Raw genomic sequence first — 14,596 nt, 5'->3', positions numbered from 1 at the left:
GACTGTGGGAGGAAACCGGAGCACCCGGAGGAAACCCACGCAGACACGGGGAGAATGTGCAAACTCCACACAGTCAGTCGCCTGAGTCGGGAATTGAACCCGGGTCTCTGGCGCTGTGAGGCAGCAGTGCTAACCACTGGGCCACCGTGCCGCCCATCTGGTGCCGCCCATCTGGTGCAGATCTGGTGCAACTCTGACACATTAATAGTATACTAGGATTATTCACAAGATAATTCACTAAGACAATCATTTTGATCTTAAACAAGTGTTTGGTCAGGTCTCACATATCATTTTATCCTGTTTTGTTCTCCAAATCATAAAGGGGCATGAATAGGGTGAATAATCAAGGTCTTTTCTCAAGAGTAGGGGAGTCCAAAACTAATGCACATAGTTTTAAGGAGAGAGGCGAAAGATTTAAAGGGACCGAAGGGACAACTTTTTCAAGTAGAGGGTGGTGCATGTATGGAAGGAACAGTCAGAGGAAGTGGTAGAGGTTGGTACAGTTACAAAATTTAAAAAGGCATCAGAATGGGTATATGAATAGGAAGAGTCTGGAGGGATATGGGCCAAATGTTGGCAAATTAGACTAGATTAATTTAGGATATCTGATCAGCATGGATAAGTTGATCCAAAGGGTCTGTTTCAGTGTTATACATCTCGGATTCTAAATCATTAGAATATAATAATGGAGAAGTCTTGGTAAGGCTGTACAAGTCATTCATCAGATCACCGCTAGAATACTGTGAACAGTTTTGGGCTCCTTATATAAGGAAAAACTCACTGCCATTGGAGGCAATCCAGAGATGGTTTACTAAGCTGATATTGGGTATATAGGGATGCCTTATAAGGCTAAATTGAGCCAGTTGTGAGTTAAGAATAATAAGTGGCTGCTTTATTGAAACATTCAAGATTCCATGTGGACTTAACAGAGTAGATGTGGAAAGGTTGTTTCCCCTTGTGAGAGTCTAGGACAAAAAGGGCTGAATTTCAGAATAAGACAGACAGAGGTGAGGAGGAATTTCTTTTCTCAGAAGCTTGTGAATTTGTGGAATTCTTTACTGCAGAGAGCTCATTAAGCATATTCAAAGATGAGATGGACAGATTTTTAATCAATCTGGGAATCAGGGTTATGGGAGTGAAAGTGGAGTTGAGAATCATCAGGTCAGCCAAGATCCTATTGAATAGTGAAGCCGACCAATAGGGCAAGTGGCCCACTTCTGCTTTTATGGGTGATATTAGGAATCAGAATGGGTATATGAATAGGAAGAGTCTGGAGGGATATGGGCCAAATGTTGGCAAATGAGACTAGATTAATTTAGAGTGTCACATGATTGATCCTCCGATTGAAGCACATTAGGCATCACTGGAATCGAACATTAACTCTACTTTTCTCTCTTACAGATGTTGCCATTTCTGGTGAGTTTCTCCAATACAGGTCATTCTGCTATTACACATATTTCATTAGCGTGAACTCACTGTCACGCAATTGATGATTTGGAGACACTTTTTAAACTGCGAACTTTTAAAATGTGTGATGGCTGTAACATGATCACATCACCACACTGTTTCTAAAGCACTATTTTTCTATAATGTGGAGTTGCACAAGAAAACAACCATTGCATTATAGGAGAACTAACTGTACTTGGGTTTTTGTTTAGTCACAGTCTTTAGCTCGCTCCCAAGAGATTACGTGGGTTCAAGGTGTGGTGAGGAATGCAAATATTGTGAATCTCAAGTCATTGCAATTGTTGGAGATGAGATGAAATGCTAAGTGGATCCATTATTGTTGCTATCTGGGGTGTAAAGCTGCTCAAGTAGGGGACAGAGAGCTGTACAGCTGCAGTGCTGAATTACCCGATTAGTTATCACTGCCTGAATGAACTAGTAGGTACTTCTCTGTCCAAGATTTCTGAAGGACAGATAACTTCTTTTAATGAAACCAACATAATTTAAGATTATTTTCTTCCCAAAGAATCTCATAACTCTTTATCCTCTTCCCACATGCTCAAATTCATTGCAGGTTATCTGTACATCAGTGACATACTGGTCTGGGCAAGAAATCCTCCTCTGTCAGGTCCCATTTCAGTTTATGGTATTGGTAATACACTAAGTTTTGCTTCATCACTGAATCTTCAGGATCAAACAGCAAATAGGTTGCTACACATGGAGCTGCATTCTTCATATCATTGACTGCAAAAGAGATTCGACATAGTTAAAAACAAAGCATTAGGTTTATACTGTCAAGAATTCCAGGTGGTACAACACCACACCCAGTGTTACATTCAATTATCATTAGTTATAAGTCAATGGTAACATCTCAAAGATGAGCGAGCTCCTTCTGTTTGGCCAACACAGATCCTTCAACTGACATTGCGACAATCTTGTTGTTTGTGGAGTACTTCCAAGCAAAATAGCTGGGTTTCCACTAATGCAGATATTTCAAGACATTTTTCTGTGCATGCACTAGAATCCCAAGCTTGTCAAAGGAGTCCTTTATCTCTACCATATGTATTTCCTTATCGCTTCCACAAACATTACATTTGCTAATGACTCTATTTGAAGATTTTAAACAATATAATCATTCCATAATCTAATTGCAAAGTACTCACGTTTATAATAAGTGAACTGCAAATAGTGGTACATAGTAGCAACAAATTTTTCCACAAAAAACCCTCCAATGACAGGAGTTAGTTCATGCTCACACTTCACTTTACACTGCAAAACTTCAGCGTAATGTTCTGAAAATTAAAGAACACTGTTGGTAACTCAGATACTGTTCAAGCATTGGCACTGATTTTTTTTTCAAAACAGCAACAAAAACACAGCAGAAAAATAAAGTGAATATTATTATTCACCTAGCTTTAAAATAACTTGTTAACGAGTAAAATTATATTTCTATTAGCAAATATGAGTACGAGAAAAATTTAGTCAAATGAACAGTTCAGCAGCAACGATTGCACAGTCCTCAGAAGAGCACCAGCATGCACTAGAGGTTAGGGAGAAAGCAAAGAGACTTGAAGGATAACAGTAACAGAGAGCAGCCAGGGTGCGACAGAAGAAAGAAAGAATGCGCGCACAGGGAGAGAAACAGAAATAGTACAGGCGTGTGGGCAAGAAAGAGAATGTCGTTAAAAATCACAAGACACCAGGTTATAGTCTAACAGGTTTACTTGGAAGTACTAGCTTTCAGAGCACTGCTCCCTCATCAGGTAGCTAGTGGGTCAAATAGCCTATCCCTGCTTCTAAGTCCTAGGTTCACATTCCATAGGTTTTGAATTGTGTCTTCATTCTTGAGAGCAAATGGAGAACTTCTGCAAAGAAATATTTGAATTTGTACAGCAGCGTAAAGAAAACGAACAGACCAATCATGATTTTATGCAATTGACCCTGAGAGGGCGAGAAAAAGCAAGCGAGTGAGCGCGCGAGAGAGACATGGAGGGCAAGCGGGCGACAGACTGTGCTGGCGGGAGAGAAAGAGACAGAGGGCGGGCGAGTGAGCCAGAGATCGCCAAAGAGAGTGCGTGTAAGAATACAAGAAATAATGCATTAATGGGAAAGAGAATGAGGAACAAAGGCAGAGGGAAGGAAGAAAGAAAGAGGGAGAGAGAAAAAGAGGAGGAATAGATAGAAGGAAACAACTTTTAAAGACAAAACTTTGATGACGAAAGTAAACTGGGAAGGAAAAGGATAGAGAAACAGAGGGAAGCACTGATTTAAAAAAAACTTTCAGCCAAAAAGCATGGTTCACATCTCGGACACCCGCACTCACCTGCTATTGAGGGATAGAAATCTTTAAACTCCTTCACCTCTCTTGAACCCTCGCAGGCAGCAATACACTCATCATAAGCCTTAAGGTATTCTGGGATGGCCAGTTCCATGTTTGTAATAGATGTCAGGTAGTTTTCACCATTGTAAGCTTTCACCGCTTGGATGAATAGATTCTAAAATCCAATGACATTCAGGTTACAAGTGACTGAGGAATGTTGGATGGTGTCATGTCCTGCATCTTGTGGTATGGGTCTGCTTGACAATTCCAACAAACAACGTTGGGGTAAAAAAAGGTAAGTATGCGATAGCTTATAGCAGAATGCACAGCTGCAAAACTCAGCAAGTTACAACTGCTAGCAAAATGCACTTATGCCTCCAAGTATGATAATCAGGATCTCATGTTGAGGGAGATAGCAAAGGCACTCTAAACCAAACTTTAGATGGACATAGAAGAGGGAAGATCGAAAGGTCATTTAACCTTTAAACTTCTCAATATTTAATTTAATAGAGTAAACTATTTAATGCAAGTTAGTAGCAAAGGACAAGAGCAGTTATGCTTATAAAGGTTTATGTTCCTGTCTGAACAAGTTGGATTGTGATGATTAAAAACAATTATTGAGAATTCTTCAGGTAGTTCCCAATTAACCCAACATACCATTGTCTCTAACTCCAATGGAAAGTTCATTCCTTAATCAAGTGCTGGTGATGCTCAGTTGTAAAATCAAATGGTTAGTTTTTTTTAAAGACACTAAAGGGACAAAAGAGTATGAGAATATTACAAGCAACTGAATTTTAAATCAGAAGATTATATTGAATGGAGAAGTAGGCATAAAGGTCTTCCTGGTCTCCCCCTATTCCTTATGTCCCACTCCACAACTACCAACTTCTTCTAACTGTCCAGAACTGGGTACCGTTTGAGACAAAACTAAATTAAAAACTTACCCCATATCCTCTTTATTGGAAAGATCACCTACGTCTACTCCCATAAAATGCTCACCTCTTCCCTGCCTAAGGGGAATTCACTCCAAAACCCTAATTCATATCTTTGTTAACTCTAGACTTGGATTTTTTCAGTAATGTCCTAGCTGGACTCTAATCTTCCATCCTGCATAAATGTAAGCATTTCCAAAATGTTGATGCCAGTATTAGGAGCTCAAGTCCCATTCACAGAATCTCTTTGGTGTAGAAGCAAGCCATTCAGCCCACTGAATCTACAGTGACCCTCCAAAGAGCACCCCACCCAGACTCACACCCCTACAACTCTGCAATTCCCATAGCTAATCCACCTAACCTGTACATCTTTGGACTGAGAGAGAAACCAGAGCATTTGGAGGAAATCAATCTACTTGCCTCATAATTTTTCATCTCCAGGTCATTCAAGAAGTCATCAGAGTTTGGCAAAGACTTGTAGTAATCCATGTTCTGCTTCATCATTGCATCATCAGGGTGCTTCTGAAGGAAGGTATGAGCTGCCGATATGGCTTTAGCTACATTCTGAACCTAAATGTGAAAGAAAGAACGGAAATTTGGAAAAAGTAGAATATATCATTGGACACAAATTATCATGATCTCAGGTGTGAAAATATACATGTATATTCATACAACAGGTTTTAGACAGAAACACAGAAAAATATTGCAAATCAGAAATAAAAACAGAAGACTTGGGAAACACAATAGTTCTGACAGCATCTGAGGAGAGACACAAAGTTAAAATTACAGGTTTCAATCAGCAAGTTAACTCGAGATACACTTAACACATTCTGAATCAAGTGACCAAAACAGCTGGTGATGTGCATGGCTGGAATGAGACTAGTTGCAGAGTTAGCTGAACAGATATCCTTCAGAACATTATGTGGCTCTGCAGAGATGAAACTGCCCAGAAAACAGCAAGAAATCCAAAGGCCTCCCACTTATATAATCATCTTGCGATATTCTCAGTAATTGTTTTCATATTTTGCTTAAATAGTTTCTGCTGACTCTGCAAAAGCTCCTAAGAAGACTAAGGTAGAGTGTACAGAATCCATTTTGGGAATGGTTTTGAAAAGTTCAATGAACTTTCATATCCCGTGCTCTAAAGTTCTATTTTGTTTTGGACATCATTTCCCACATGCCTATTTCTAATAAAGTTCAATCAATTATTATGTTTTTAATCAAGTGATCAATTCTTTTTGCGTAAGTGTAGTCAGTGAGTCTGGCAGGCTGTTCAACAGTGGTAACCATCATAAAAAAACTAAATCTGAAATCAGACAATGCGCACATTCCAATACTGAAAACAAGAGTCACTGAGCACAGTACACAGTCTGCTGTTCACATTAACTAGAAGCACATTATTTCAGTTCATGTTTTACCATGGGAAGATTACAAAGAGTAATTGAAGCCTCAACTGAAGCTTAATAAAAGAGCAAAGATAAGTGGTAGTGAATTTGTCTGAAATGCACAGCCTAAAATAACCTTACAACACTTTAATCAAGTTCTTGGTATATACTGATGTACAAACTCGATGTCTGAAACAGTTTCTGTCTCAGCTCTCTCTCTTCAAAGTAATATCAGATAGCTAGGAGAAAGTGAGGACTGCAGATGCTGGAGATCAGAGCTTAAAAATGTGTTGCTGGAAAAGCGCAGCAGTTGGTCATAAGCCCAACTGAAGAAGGGCTTATGCCCGAAACGTCGATTCTCCTGTTCCTTTGATGCTGCCTGACCTGCTGCGCTTTTCCAGCAACACATTTTTAATATCAGATAGCTGCCTATAATGAAGATGCAAAGCAGCAACATTTACCAAAAATACTCTCTTCTATTTCAGTTTTATCTGTCACACGGATAATCATCGTTATCAGACAGACAGACAGACAGACATCATACAAGCTTCCTACTCATTAAAATATCAAATTAATCATGACTCAAACCCCTAAATCAAGAATTATAATTAAAAAAAAAGTCATTATGACTATTTGTCTGCTTTAACCTAAATAAAACATTAAAATGCACCTTAGAAAATATAACAGTCAGATGTACAGCACAGAAACAGACCCTTCAGTCCAACTCGCCCATGCCAACCAGATATCCGAACCTAATCTAGTCTCACTTGCTCGCATTTGGCCCATATCCCTCTAAATCCTTCCTATTCATGTACCTATCCAGATGCCTTTTAAATGTTGTAATTGTACCTGCCTCCACCACTTCCTCTGGCAGCTCATTCGATACAAGCATCATCCTTTGTGAGAAAAAGTTGCCCCTTAGATCCCTTTTAAAACACTTCCTCCAACCTAAACCTCTGGACTCTGTCTCTTTCTCCTTCTCCTCCTTTCCCACCCCCCACTATGGGCAATTTAGCTTGACCAATTCACCTAAACTGCATATCTTTGGATTCTGGGAGGAAACCAGAGCACCACATTACATTTATCCAAATTAAACTCCATCTACCACTCCTTGGCCCATTGGCTCATCCGATCAAGACAGCATTGTCCTCTGAGGTAACCTTCTTTGCTGTCCACTACATCTCCAATTTTGGTGTCATCTGCAAACTTACTAACTATACCGCCTATGTTCACATCCAAATCATTTGTATAAATGATGAAAAACTGTGGACCCAGCACCAATCCATGTGGCACACCACTGGTCTGAAAGGCAACCCACCACCACCACCCCGTCCCCTTCTACCTTTGAGCCAGCTCTCTATCCAAATGGCTAGTTCTATCTGTATTCCATGAGATCTAACCTTGCTAACTAGTCTACCCTGAGGGACAATGTCAAATGCTTTACTGAAGTCCATATAAATCATGTCCATGGCTCAGCCCTCATCAACCTTATTCGTTACTTCTTCAAAAAACTCAAGTAAATTAGTGAGATGTGATTTCCCATGTACAAAGCAATGTTGACTATCCTTAATCAGTCCTTGCTTTTCCAAATACACGTAAATCCTGTCCCTCAGAATTCCCTCCAACAACGTGCCCACTGTGGATGTCAGGCTCACCGGTATATGGTTCCCTGGATTTTCCTTACCACCTTTCTTAAATATTGGCAACACGTTAGCCAACCTCCAGTCTTCCAGCACCTCACCTGTGACTATCGATGATACAAATATCTCAGCAGCTATAATTGGAGAAAAATAATGAACTAGAATGGAATCAATCCACTAAATTATTTGAAAGTGAGAACATAAATTTTGAAGTTTACACTTAGGCACAGGGATCAGTCTAGCTCAAGTAGGGTGATAGTGATAGCTATCGGAAGATGAGTTTATGTGAAATACTAATTGTAATCCACATACAGGGGAAGCAATGGCCTAGTGCTATTGGGAGGCTATTGATCAAGACACAGACGTAATGTTCCGGGATCAAATCCAGCCTCAGTAGATGTTAAATTTAAAACAATTTGAAACGAAGAGTCTAACGATGACCACAAAACCATTGTTGATTGTCAGGAATCTGGTTCACTAAAGTCCTGTAGAGAAAGAAACTGCCATTCTTATCTAACCTGTCCTACATGTGACTCCACGGCCACAATAATGTGGTTGATTCATAACTGGCATCTGGGCAATTAGGAATAGGCAATAAATGTTGGCCTCGCCAGTAACACTCCCATCCCTTGAATAAATAAAAATAAATAAATGTATGAAGATTTAAATCAGGTTTAAGTATACATGAATACCATTTCTGGTTTCTTTATTCCTATAGATTGCAGACTTTTCTGATAACTAGAAATACTGAAGTGATCAAAAGTTGCTTATTCCTCTGATGCTTCAGAATTTGACTGTCCGATTACTCATTTTAACTGACAGTGATGTAGTTTTTTTGCTGAACTTACAGTACATTTCATGGGAAAAGATTAGCCAAGGATGTTTTGTATTAAATAGAGCAAGATTGAATCTAAGGTACAAACATGTTAGTGCTGGCTGTATTGTAGGAAAACCATCTCTTTTAGGGTTCTTGTTCAATATAACATAGATTATGTATGACAGTGGAATCACTTACCAATAATGGAAGAATCAGACAACAAAAAAGATCAAGCATCTTTGATCAAGTTGGACACTGATGTTAGATTGGGAAGGAACTGAGATAAGGTTAAAGCTCCAGCCGGGGAAGAAGCACAGAATTATAAGAATAACAAAAACCCTACAAAGGTCATTTAGTGTAATCAAGGCGGAGATGGACACACCTTTAAATCAGTCAGGGAATTTAGGGTTATGCTCCTACATCTCATGGTCCTATTATGTTGGGAGAAAGGCAGTGAAGTGGAGTTGAGGATTATTAGATCAGCTACGATCACAATGAATGGTGGAGTAGGCCATGATGGGCTGAATGGTCTATTTCTCCTCTTGTGTCTTTGGATTGGACTGAATTTCAATATTGGACCCTTTCCAACTTAAATTTTAAAACATGACATTTGAGTAACCTGGTGGAATCAGAGCCAAACCAGTGCTGTTGTACAGGGCAGAAAAAGTTGAGAACAGTGCTAATGATTTGGATAAGAATTTATGATGCATAGTTTGTAAGTTTGCAGATGACACCAAAATGGGTGATATTGTGGACAGTGAAGAAGGTTATCTAAGATTACGAAGGGATCAATTGGGTCAATGGGCTGAGGGCATAAAATTTGGATAAATGCGAGGTATTGCATTTTGGTAAAATGAACAAGTGCAGGACCCATATAGTAGGGCTCTTGGTAGTAATAGGCGAAAGTGAGGACTGCACATGCTGGAGATTAGAGTAGAGAGGGTTGTGCTGGAAAAGCACAGCAGGTGAGGCAGCATCAGAGAAGCAGGAAAGTCGACGTTTTGGGCAAAAGCCCTTTGTCAGGAATGAGATAGAATTGTCAAACAGACACCTTGAGGTTCAATGACATAGTTCTTTGAAAACTGTGTAACAGGTAGATAGGGCGGTTAAGAAGGCATTTAGCACACTTGCCATCATTGCTCAGACCACTGAGTTAGATCATCACGGGGAGGTTGTACAGAATCTCAGTCCCTACAGTGCAGAAGCAGGTCATTCCACCCATCGAGTCCACCGACCTTCTGAACAGGATCCCACCCCCCTTACCCTATCCCTGTAACCCTACATTTCCCATGGCTAACCCACCTAGCATGCACATACCTGGACACTACGGGCAATTTAGCATGGCCAATTTAACTTGCTCATCTTTGGACTGTGGAAGGAAACTGGAGCAAACCCACGCAGATACAAGGAGATTGTGCAAAGTCCACACACAGTGGATGGAACGGAAATCGGGTCCCTGGCGCTGCGAGGCAATGCTGAATTTGCTGGCCTCTGTTTTTTGGACCCTTTACTTGGCCAGTTTAAATTTTTGGAAAGAGTCAAGCAGAACAATATTTCATCCTCACTAACATTCAACACTGGAGGCCCCCAGGGGTGTGTACTCAGCCCCCTACTGTACTCACTGTATACGCATGACTGCATCACCAAATACCAGACTAATGCCATTTACAAATTCGCTGATGACACCACCATAGTTGGTCAAATCTCAGATGGCGATGAAACAGACTACAGACGGGAGGTGGAAGACCTGGAAAAATGGTGTACTGAGAACAACCTTGCTCTCAATGCTGGCAAAACCAAGGAACTCATTATTGACTTTCGGCAGGATGTTACTCATGCCCCCCCCCCAACACATTAACTGCACAGAGATGGAACGAGTGTAGAGTGTGTCAAGCTCCTGAGAGTGGTCATCATCACAACAAGCTTTTTTGGACTCTTCATGTGGATGCAATGGTTACAAAGGCCCAACAAAGTCTGTTCTTCCTCAGGCAGTGAGGAAATTTGGCATGACGGCGAATACCCTTGCCAACTTTTATAGATGCGCCAGAGAGCATTTTGTCTGGAAGTATCACTACCTGGCATGACAACTGTACCATTCAAGATCAGAGATGGTTACAGAGAGTGGTGAACTCTGCCTGGACAATCATAAAGACCAACCTCCCATCTATAGAATCCATCTATCAGGTCGCTGTCAAGAAAAGGTTGCCAGCATTCTCAATGATCCATCCCACTCTGGCAACGTTTTTCTACAACCTCTACCATCGGGGAGAAGGTACAGAAGTCAGAAGACATGCACCAGCCAGTTTTGAAACAGTTTCTACCCTACTGTTGTTGAATACTGAATGTTAAATTCTTAACATTCGCCTGTATCTGTGTTTTTGTTTTTGCCGCTATTTACCTATTACTTACTTACCTATGCTACTTAATTTTGGGATCTGTCTGTATTGCTCGCAAGACAAAGCTTTTCACTGTGCCTCGGTACGCCTGACAATAAATGAAATTCAATTCCATTCTCTTCCAAATTGTCAGCCTACAGAGGTCTCTGGTGTCAGCAACTGTTTCCAGCCGTCAGTGTTAGCATCAGCCATCTTCACAGCTCATTGCAGGTGAACCTGCAGCAGAGGAACAGCATCCAGTGGTCATTTACAGAAGTCTTTGTGTGTGCAGGTATCATTCATCAGATGAACATGGTCAAGCTAGCACCAGCGTACTTAGCTCAGCAATAAATGAATACTGATCAAATTCGCACATTCTAGGTTCTCAGTGGTGTCCTTGTCCTTGCAAGAAGTGCTGAGGATACACGTGCAATAGCAAAGATTGTACTGTTCAACCTTTTTCATACCTAGTTTATGTTATCGAGGTTTCATAATTGTAGAACAGTGCTCCTGTGAGTATAGACTATGTCGGTTTGCAGGTTAGTATTCTCAGTTAGGTTCCTATTCCACACACTAATCATCTGGGGCATAAAACTGCAGCTTTTAAACGCATATGTTGATTGCAGCATTAAGTTACAGATTAGTAGTGATTGTGGAGTTTAGATGTGTGAAGCTGTCAACAATGTCCAGCACACACATTTTCAATGCTGATACATAACCTAATGTATTAAACAGTGAGTGAGATAGGTGCAAAACTATCTTGGGTTACAATATAGAAAGAACACTGTAATTAAGAAAGGTTTAGACAACATACAAAGACTGCGCATTGCCCATTACGAACCCACAGTAGAATAGTTTAGCAATCTATTGATCCATTTATCAAAGATAAATCTTCAAGTGTTGATGCCAAATCATCTGAACTCATCAAGCAGATAAAATGAGTACTCCTGCACTATCTGTACAAATTTCTGCATCTCTGGTGGAGCTCTAGGTTATGCGTGGCAGAAAGATTGTAACAATGCAAGAGCAAGGGCGACTTCAGCAATTGCAACAACAATTGAGCAATCACCCTCGTAAGCATCATTATCGAAGTATTTCTCCATGTTGCTGTTGTCAGGCTTGCAGACGCTGGTTGCAACTGGAAGATCTACGATTGACGTGATCTTCTCAGTTTGGCAGATGCAAGAGAATGCTGTGAACAAAGATCATAATAAATAGGGGCAAGTGAAGGACATTCAGCCACTCGAACCCGCGTTGCCATTCAATAAAGTTTATTTGAAAATGCAAACTTTCGGTACGAGCAACCCGAAGGTGCAGCGCTCCTAGAGATTGTATTTTCAAATAAACCTGTTCGACGATAACCTGATGTCGTGTGATTTTCAACTTTGTCCACCCGAGTCCAACACCGGCACCTCCACACTATAGCCATTCAATAAGACCACAGTTGATCTTGGCCTCAACTCCAATTATCCTGCATGCCTCTGTAGATCAGAAACTCAACGGAACATTATTCATGATTGAGGATCGATTTGACCTTATTTTATGAAGTGCTTCAAGTTGTTTTCTCACCTTAAAGTAAGCAAATTGCAGATATTTGTAGACCTCCCGCTTCTCGAAGTCCTCCAGAGTTTCTCTGCTGGGCTGAGATTGGCGGAAAGCAGGCAAACCCTGTTTACACCTGCGGAGACACTGCGCTCTTTTCATGATGCTGCTGAAGAGCTGGAGCTCAGGAAAGCCACTGAAACGAGCAGTTTGGTCTGGTAATACTAAGCTACAGTTGAGGTTACAGAAAGCCTCACTGTCGTGGAGCAGACGGTGTAGGCGGAGGCTCATCTCCAGGTAATCCACACTCTCCTGCCAGTTCTCCGCCGAATATTGGTCCAGCGCATGTCGATACGCCGAATCCAGCGGCATCAACTCGTCCCGGGGAAAACTCCGAAAACTGTACTTCTCATACTGAGCGTGAACAGTGCAACAACACAGCAACAGTACGGAAACTACAGCTTGTCGCCTCATTGCTGTCCGCCACATTAACAACACTTGCCCCTTCTTGCTGACCTATCCCAAAAAAAACCACACGATGATTGACACCGCGTCTGGCCAGTCATAGCAGAGGCTCTGAAACTACCCGCTTACCATTGGACTTATGGTGTCCAATCAAAAGACCGCTATCCGGAAAGTCTCTCCTCCGCCACGACACACACACTCAGTGCCGACACGAAAGCCTTGCCCCGCCCCATCACGGTTCAGGCCCCGCCCCTTCATTCAAATTCCAACGTCTCCCAAGCCCTCCCCGTCACAACAGACTCACCCTTCTCCCTCATCCAGTTCCACTCCTTGGGGCAGTTATGCAGCAACCAGACCCCCTCAGGTTTGGACCCTCCTTCGGTCTCGTTGATCCCATCCCCTTGCTGTTTGCCCTCAAACCATCGTTGGCCTCTGTCCGACTTCCTTGGCCCAAACCCTCAAACCAAGGCCGGCTTCTATTCCCGCCCCCCCAGCCCCTGACCCCGCCTCCCAGCCCCTGGCCCCGCCCCCTAGATAGCCCGCGGACCCTTTTCCTTTCCCCTCTCTCCTCCCCCTTCCCACGTCCTCACTTGGCGGCTGGAGTCGGTGTGCTGAGACTCTTCAGGCATCTCGACAGGCCGTGCTGGGTCTGACCCGAACCGGACGCGATGATCCTGGGGTTTCAGTGGCTGCTCGTCCCCGCTGTGTTGCTGCTTCGGGCGGGGGGGAGCCCACCGCCATCAGTGCCGCTGGATGATGTGGTGGTGGAGAGCAAGTTCCGACCGAAGGAGTGCGTCCGGGCGGCTGAGCCCGGGGATTTCGTCCGATATCATTACCTGGGGACACTCCCCGGGGGAAACCAATTCGACTCCAGGTACTGCAGCACTCGGAAAAGGGTCCGGGAATCTCATGAATCCGGATTTGGGCGATGCCTGGTCAATACGGAGTGGGGGCACCCGGGGTCAGTCCGGAGCCGGAGTGGGGGCACCCGGAGTCATTCAGGAAACCCGATCTGTTTTGTTAAAATACATTTAATCTACAGCGACTGAAGTCGGAGAAGACAAATGCCAGCTTCCACGCATTAGCGGGTGGAAAACGATTCCTTTTTCACTTTGAAGTGGAATTCCTGGGGTTTCCATAATGGCATTTACGTTGATTCATTTTTATTCTCTATTTATATAATATATCGTCCACAGACCGGGCAAATCCAACCAGGTCAATTGTAACCTCGTTCATGTACCGCCAATCATCAACAAAGTGATGGACGGCGTTGCACACATAGCTGTCAATTACCCTGCTCACCGATTCTCAGTTTGGGTTCGATCAGGGCAACCTTAGAGATGAGCTCAAGTTGACTTCGGAAATACTACATTTTGACTGTGGATTCAGAATCCCTAGCAAAATTGGAATAATTGAAAATCAGAGGGAAAACCGTCCTATTCCTTTCGGGTAGATATTTTAAATCAACCTGTTCAGACGTGTTATAATACACCTCTGGATCAGGTGGGAGTTGTTTTTTTTCCCATAGTGTCCGAGATCCAATCATATTTAGCTGGTTCATTGATTACTTTCCTTCTATCATATGGTCAGAAGTGTGGGTGTGCAGTAATGATTGTGTGAAGATCAGTACCATTCACAAGTCCTCAGATACTGAATCAGTCAGTATCCTTTTTC

At 42.2% G+C, this 14,596-nt stretch overlaps 2 protein-coding genes across 4 annotated transcripts in view; one reads left to right on the top strand and one right to left on the bottom strand.

Annotated features, from left to right (window-relative positions):
* The window catches only part of LOC122549274 (cartilage associated protein), a 29,175-nt gene extending 16,172 nt beyond the window's left edge, over nt 1-13,003 (bottom strand). For 2 of the 3 annotated variants that reach the window (XM_043688786.1, XM_043688785.1), the window contains exons 1-5: nt 12,485-13,003; nt 5,119-5,268; nt 3,770-3,941; nt 2,610-2,738; nt 2,045-2,190 (exon numbers count right to left, since the gene is read on the bottom strand). In XM_043688786.1, coding sequence (XP_043544721.1) covers nt 2,045-2,190; nt 2,610-2,738; nt 3,770-3,941; nt 5,119-5,268; nt 12,485-12,946 — 1,059 coding nt within the window. In that variant the 5' untranslated portion in view covers nt 12,947-13,003. The remainder of the gene's footprint in view (nt 1-2,044; nt 2,191-2,609; nt 2,739-3,769; nt 3,942-5,118; nt 5,269-12,484) is intronic. The other variant, XM_043688787.1, reaches the window with a different exon arrangement.
* Nucleotides 13,004-13,229: 226 nt separating this feature from the next.
* fkbp9 (FKBP prolyl isomerase 9) overlaps nt 13,230-14,596 on the top strand; it is a 29,206-nt gene continuing 27,839 nt past the window's right edge. The window contains exon 1 of the mRNA XM_043688783.1: nt 13,230-13,796. Within this exon, the coding sequence (XP_043544718.1) occupies nt 13,591-13,796 (206 nt within the window). The 5' untranslated portion in view covers nt 13,230-13,590. The remainder of the gene's footprint in view (nt 13,797-14,596) is intronic.

Source organism: Chiloscyllium plagiosum, chromosome 4, assembly GCF_004010195.1.
Source record: "Chiloscyllium plagiosum isolate BGI_BamShark_2017 chromosome 4, ASM401019v2, whole genome shotgun sequence".
NCBI lineage: Eukaryota > Metazoa > Chordata > Chondrichthyes > Orectolobiformes > Hemiscylliidae > Chiloscyllium > Chiloscyllium plagiosum.
The sequence above is the reverse complement of the archived record's forward strand: the minus strand, read 5'-3'. Positions and strand labels throughout refer to the sequence as shown.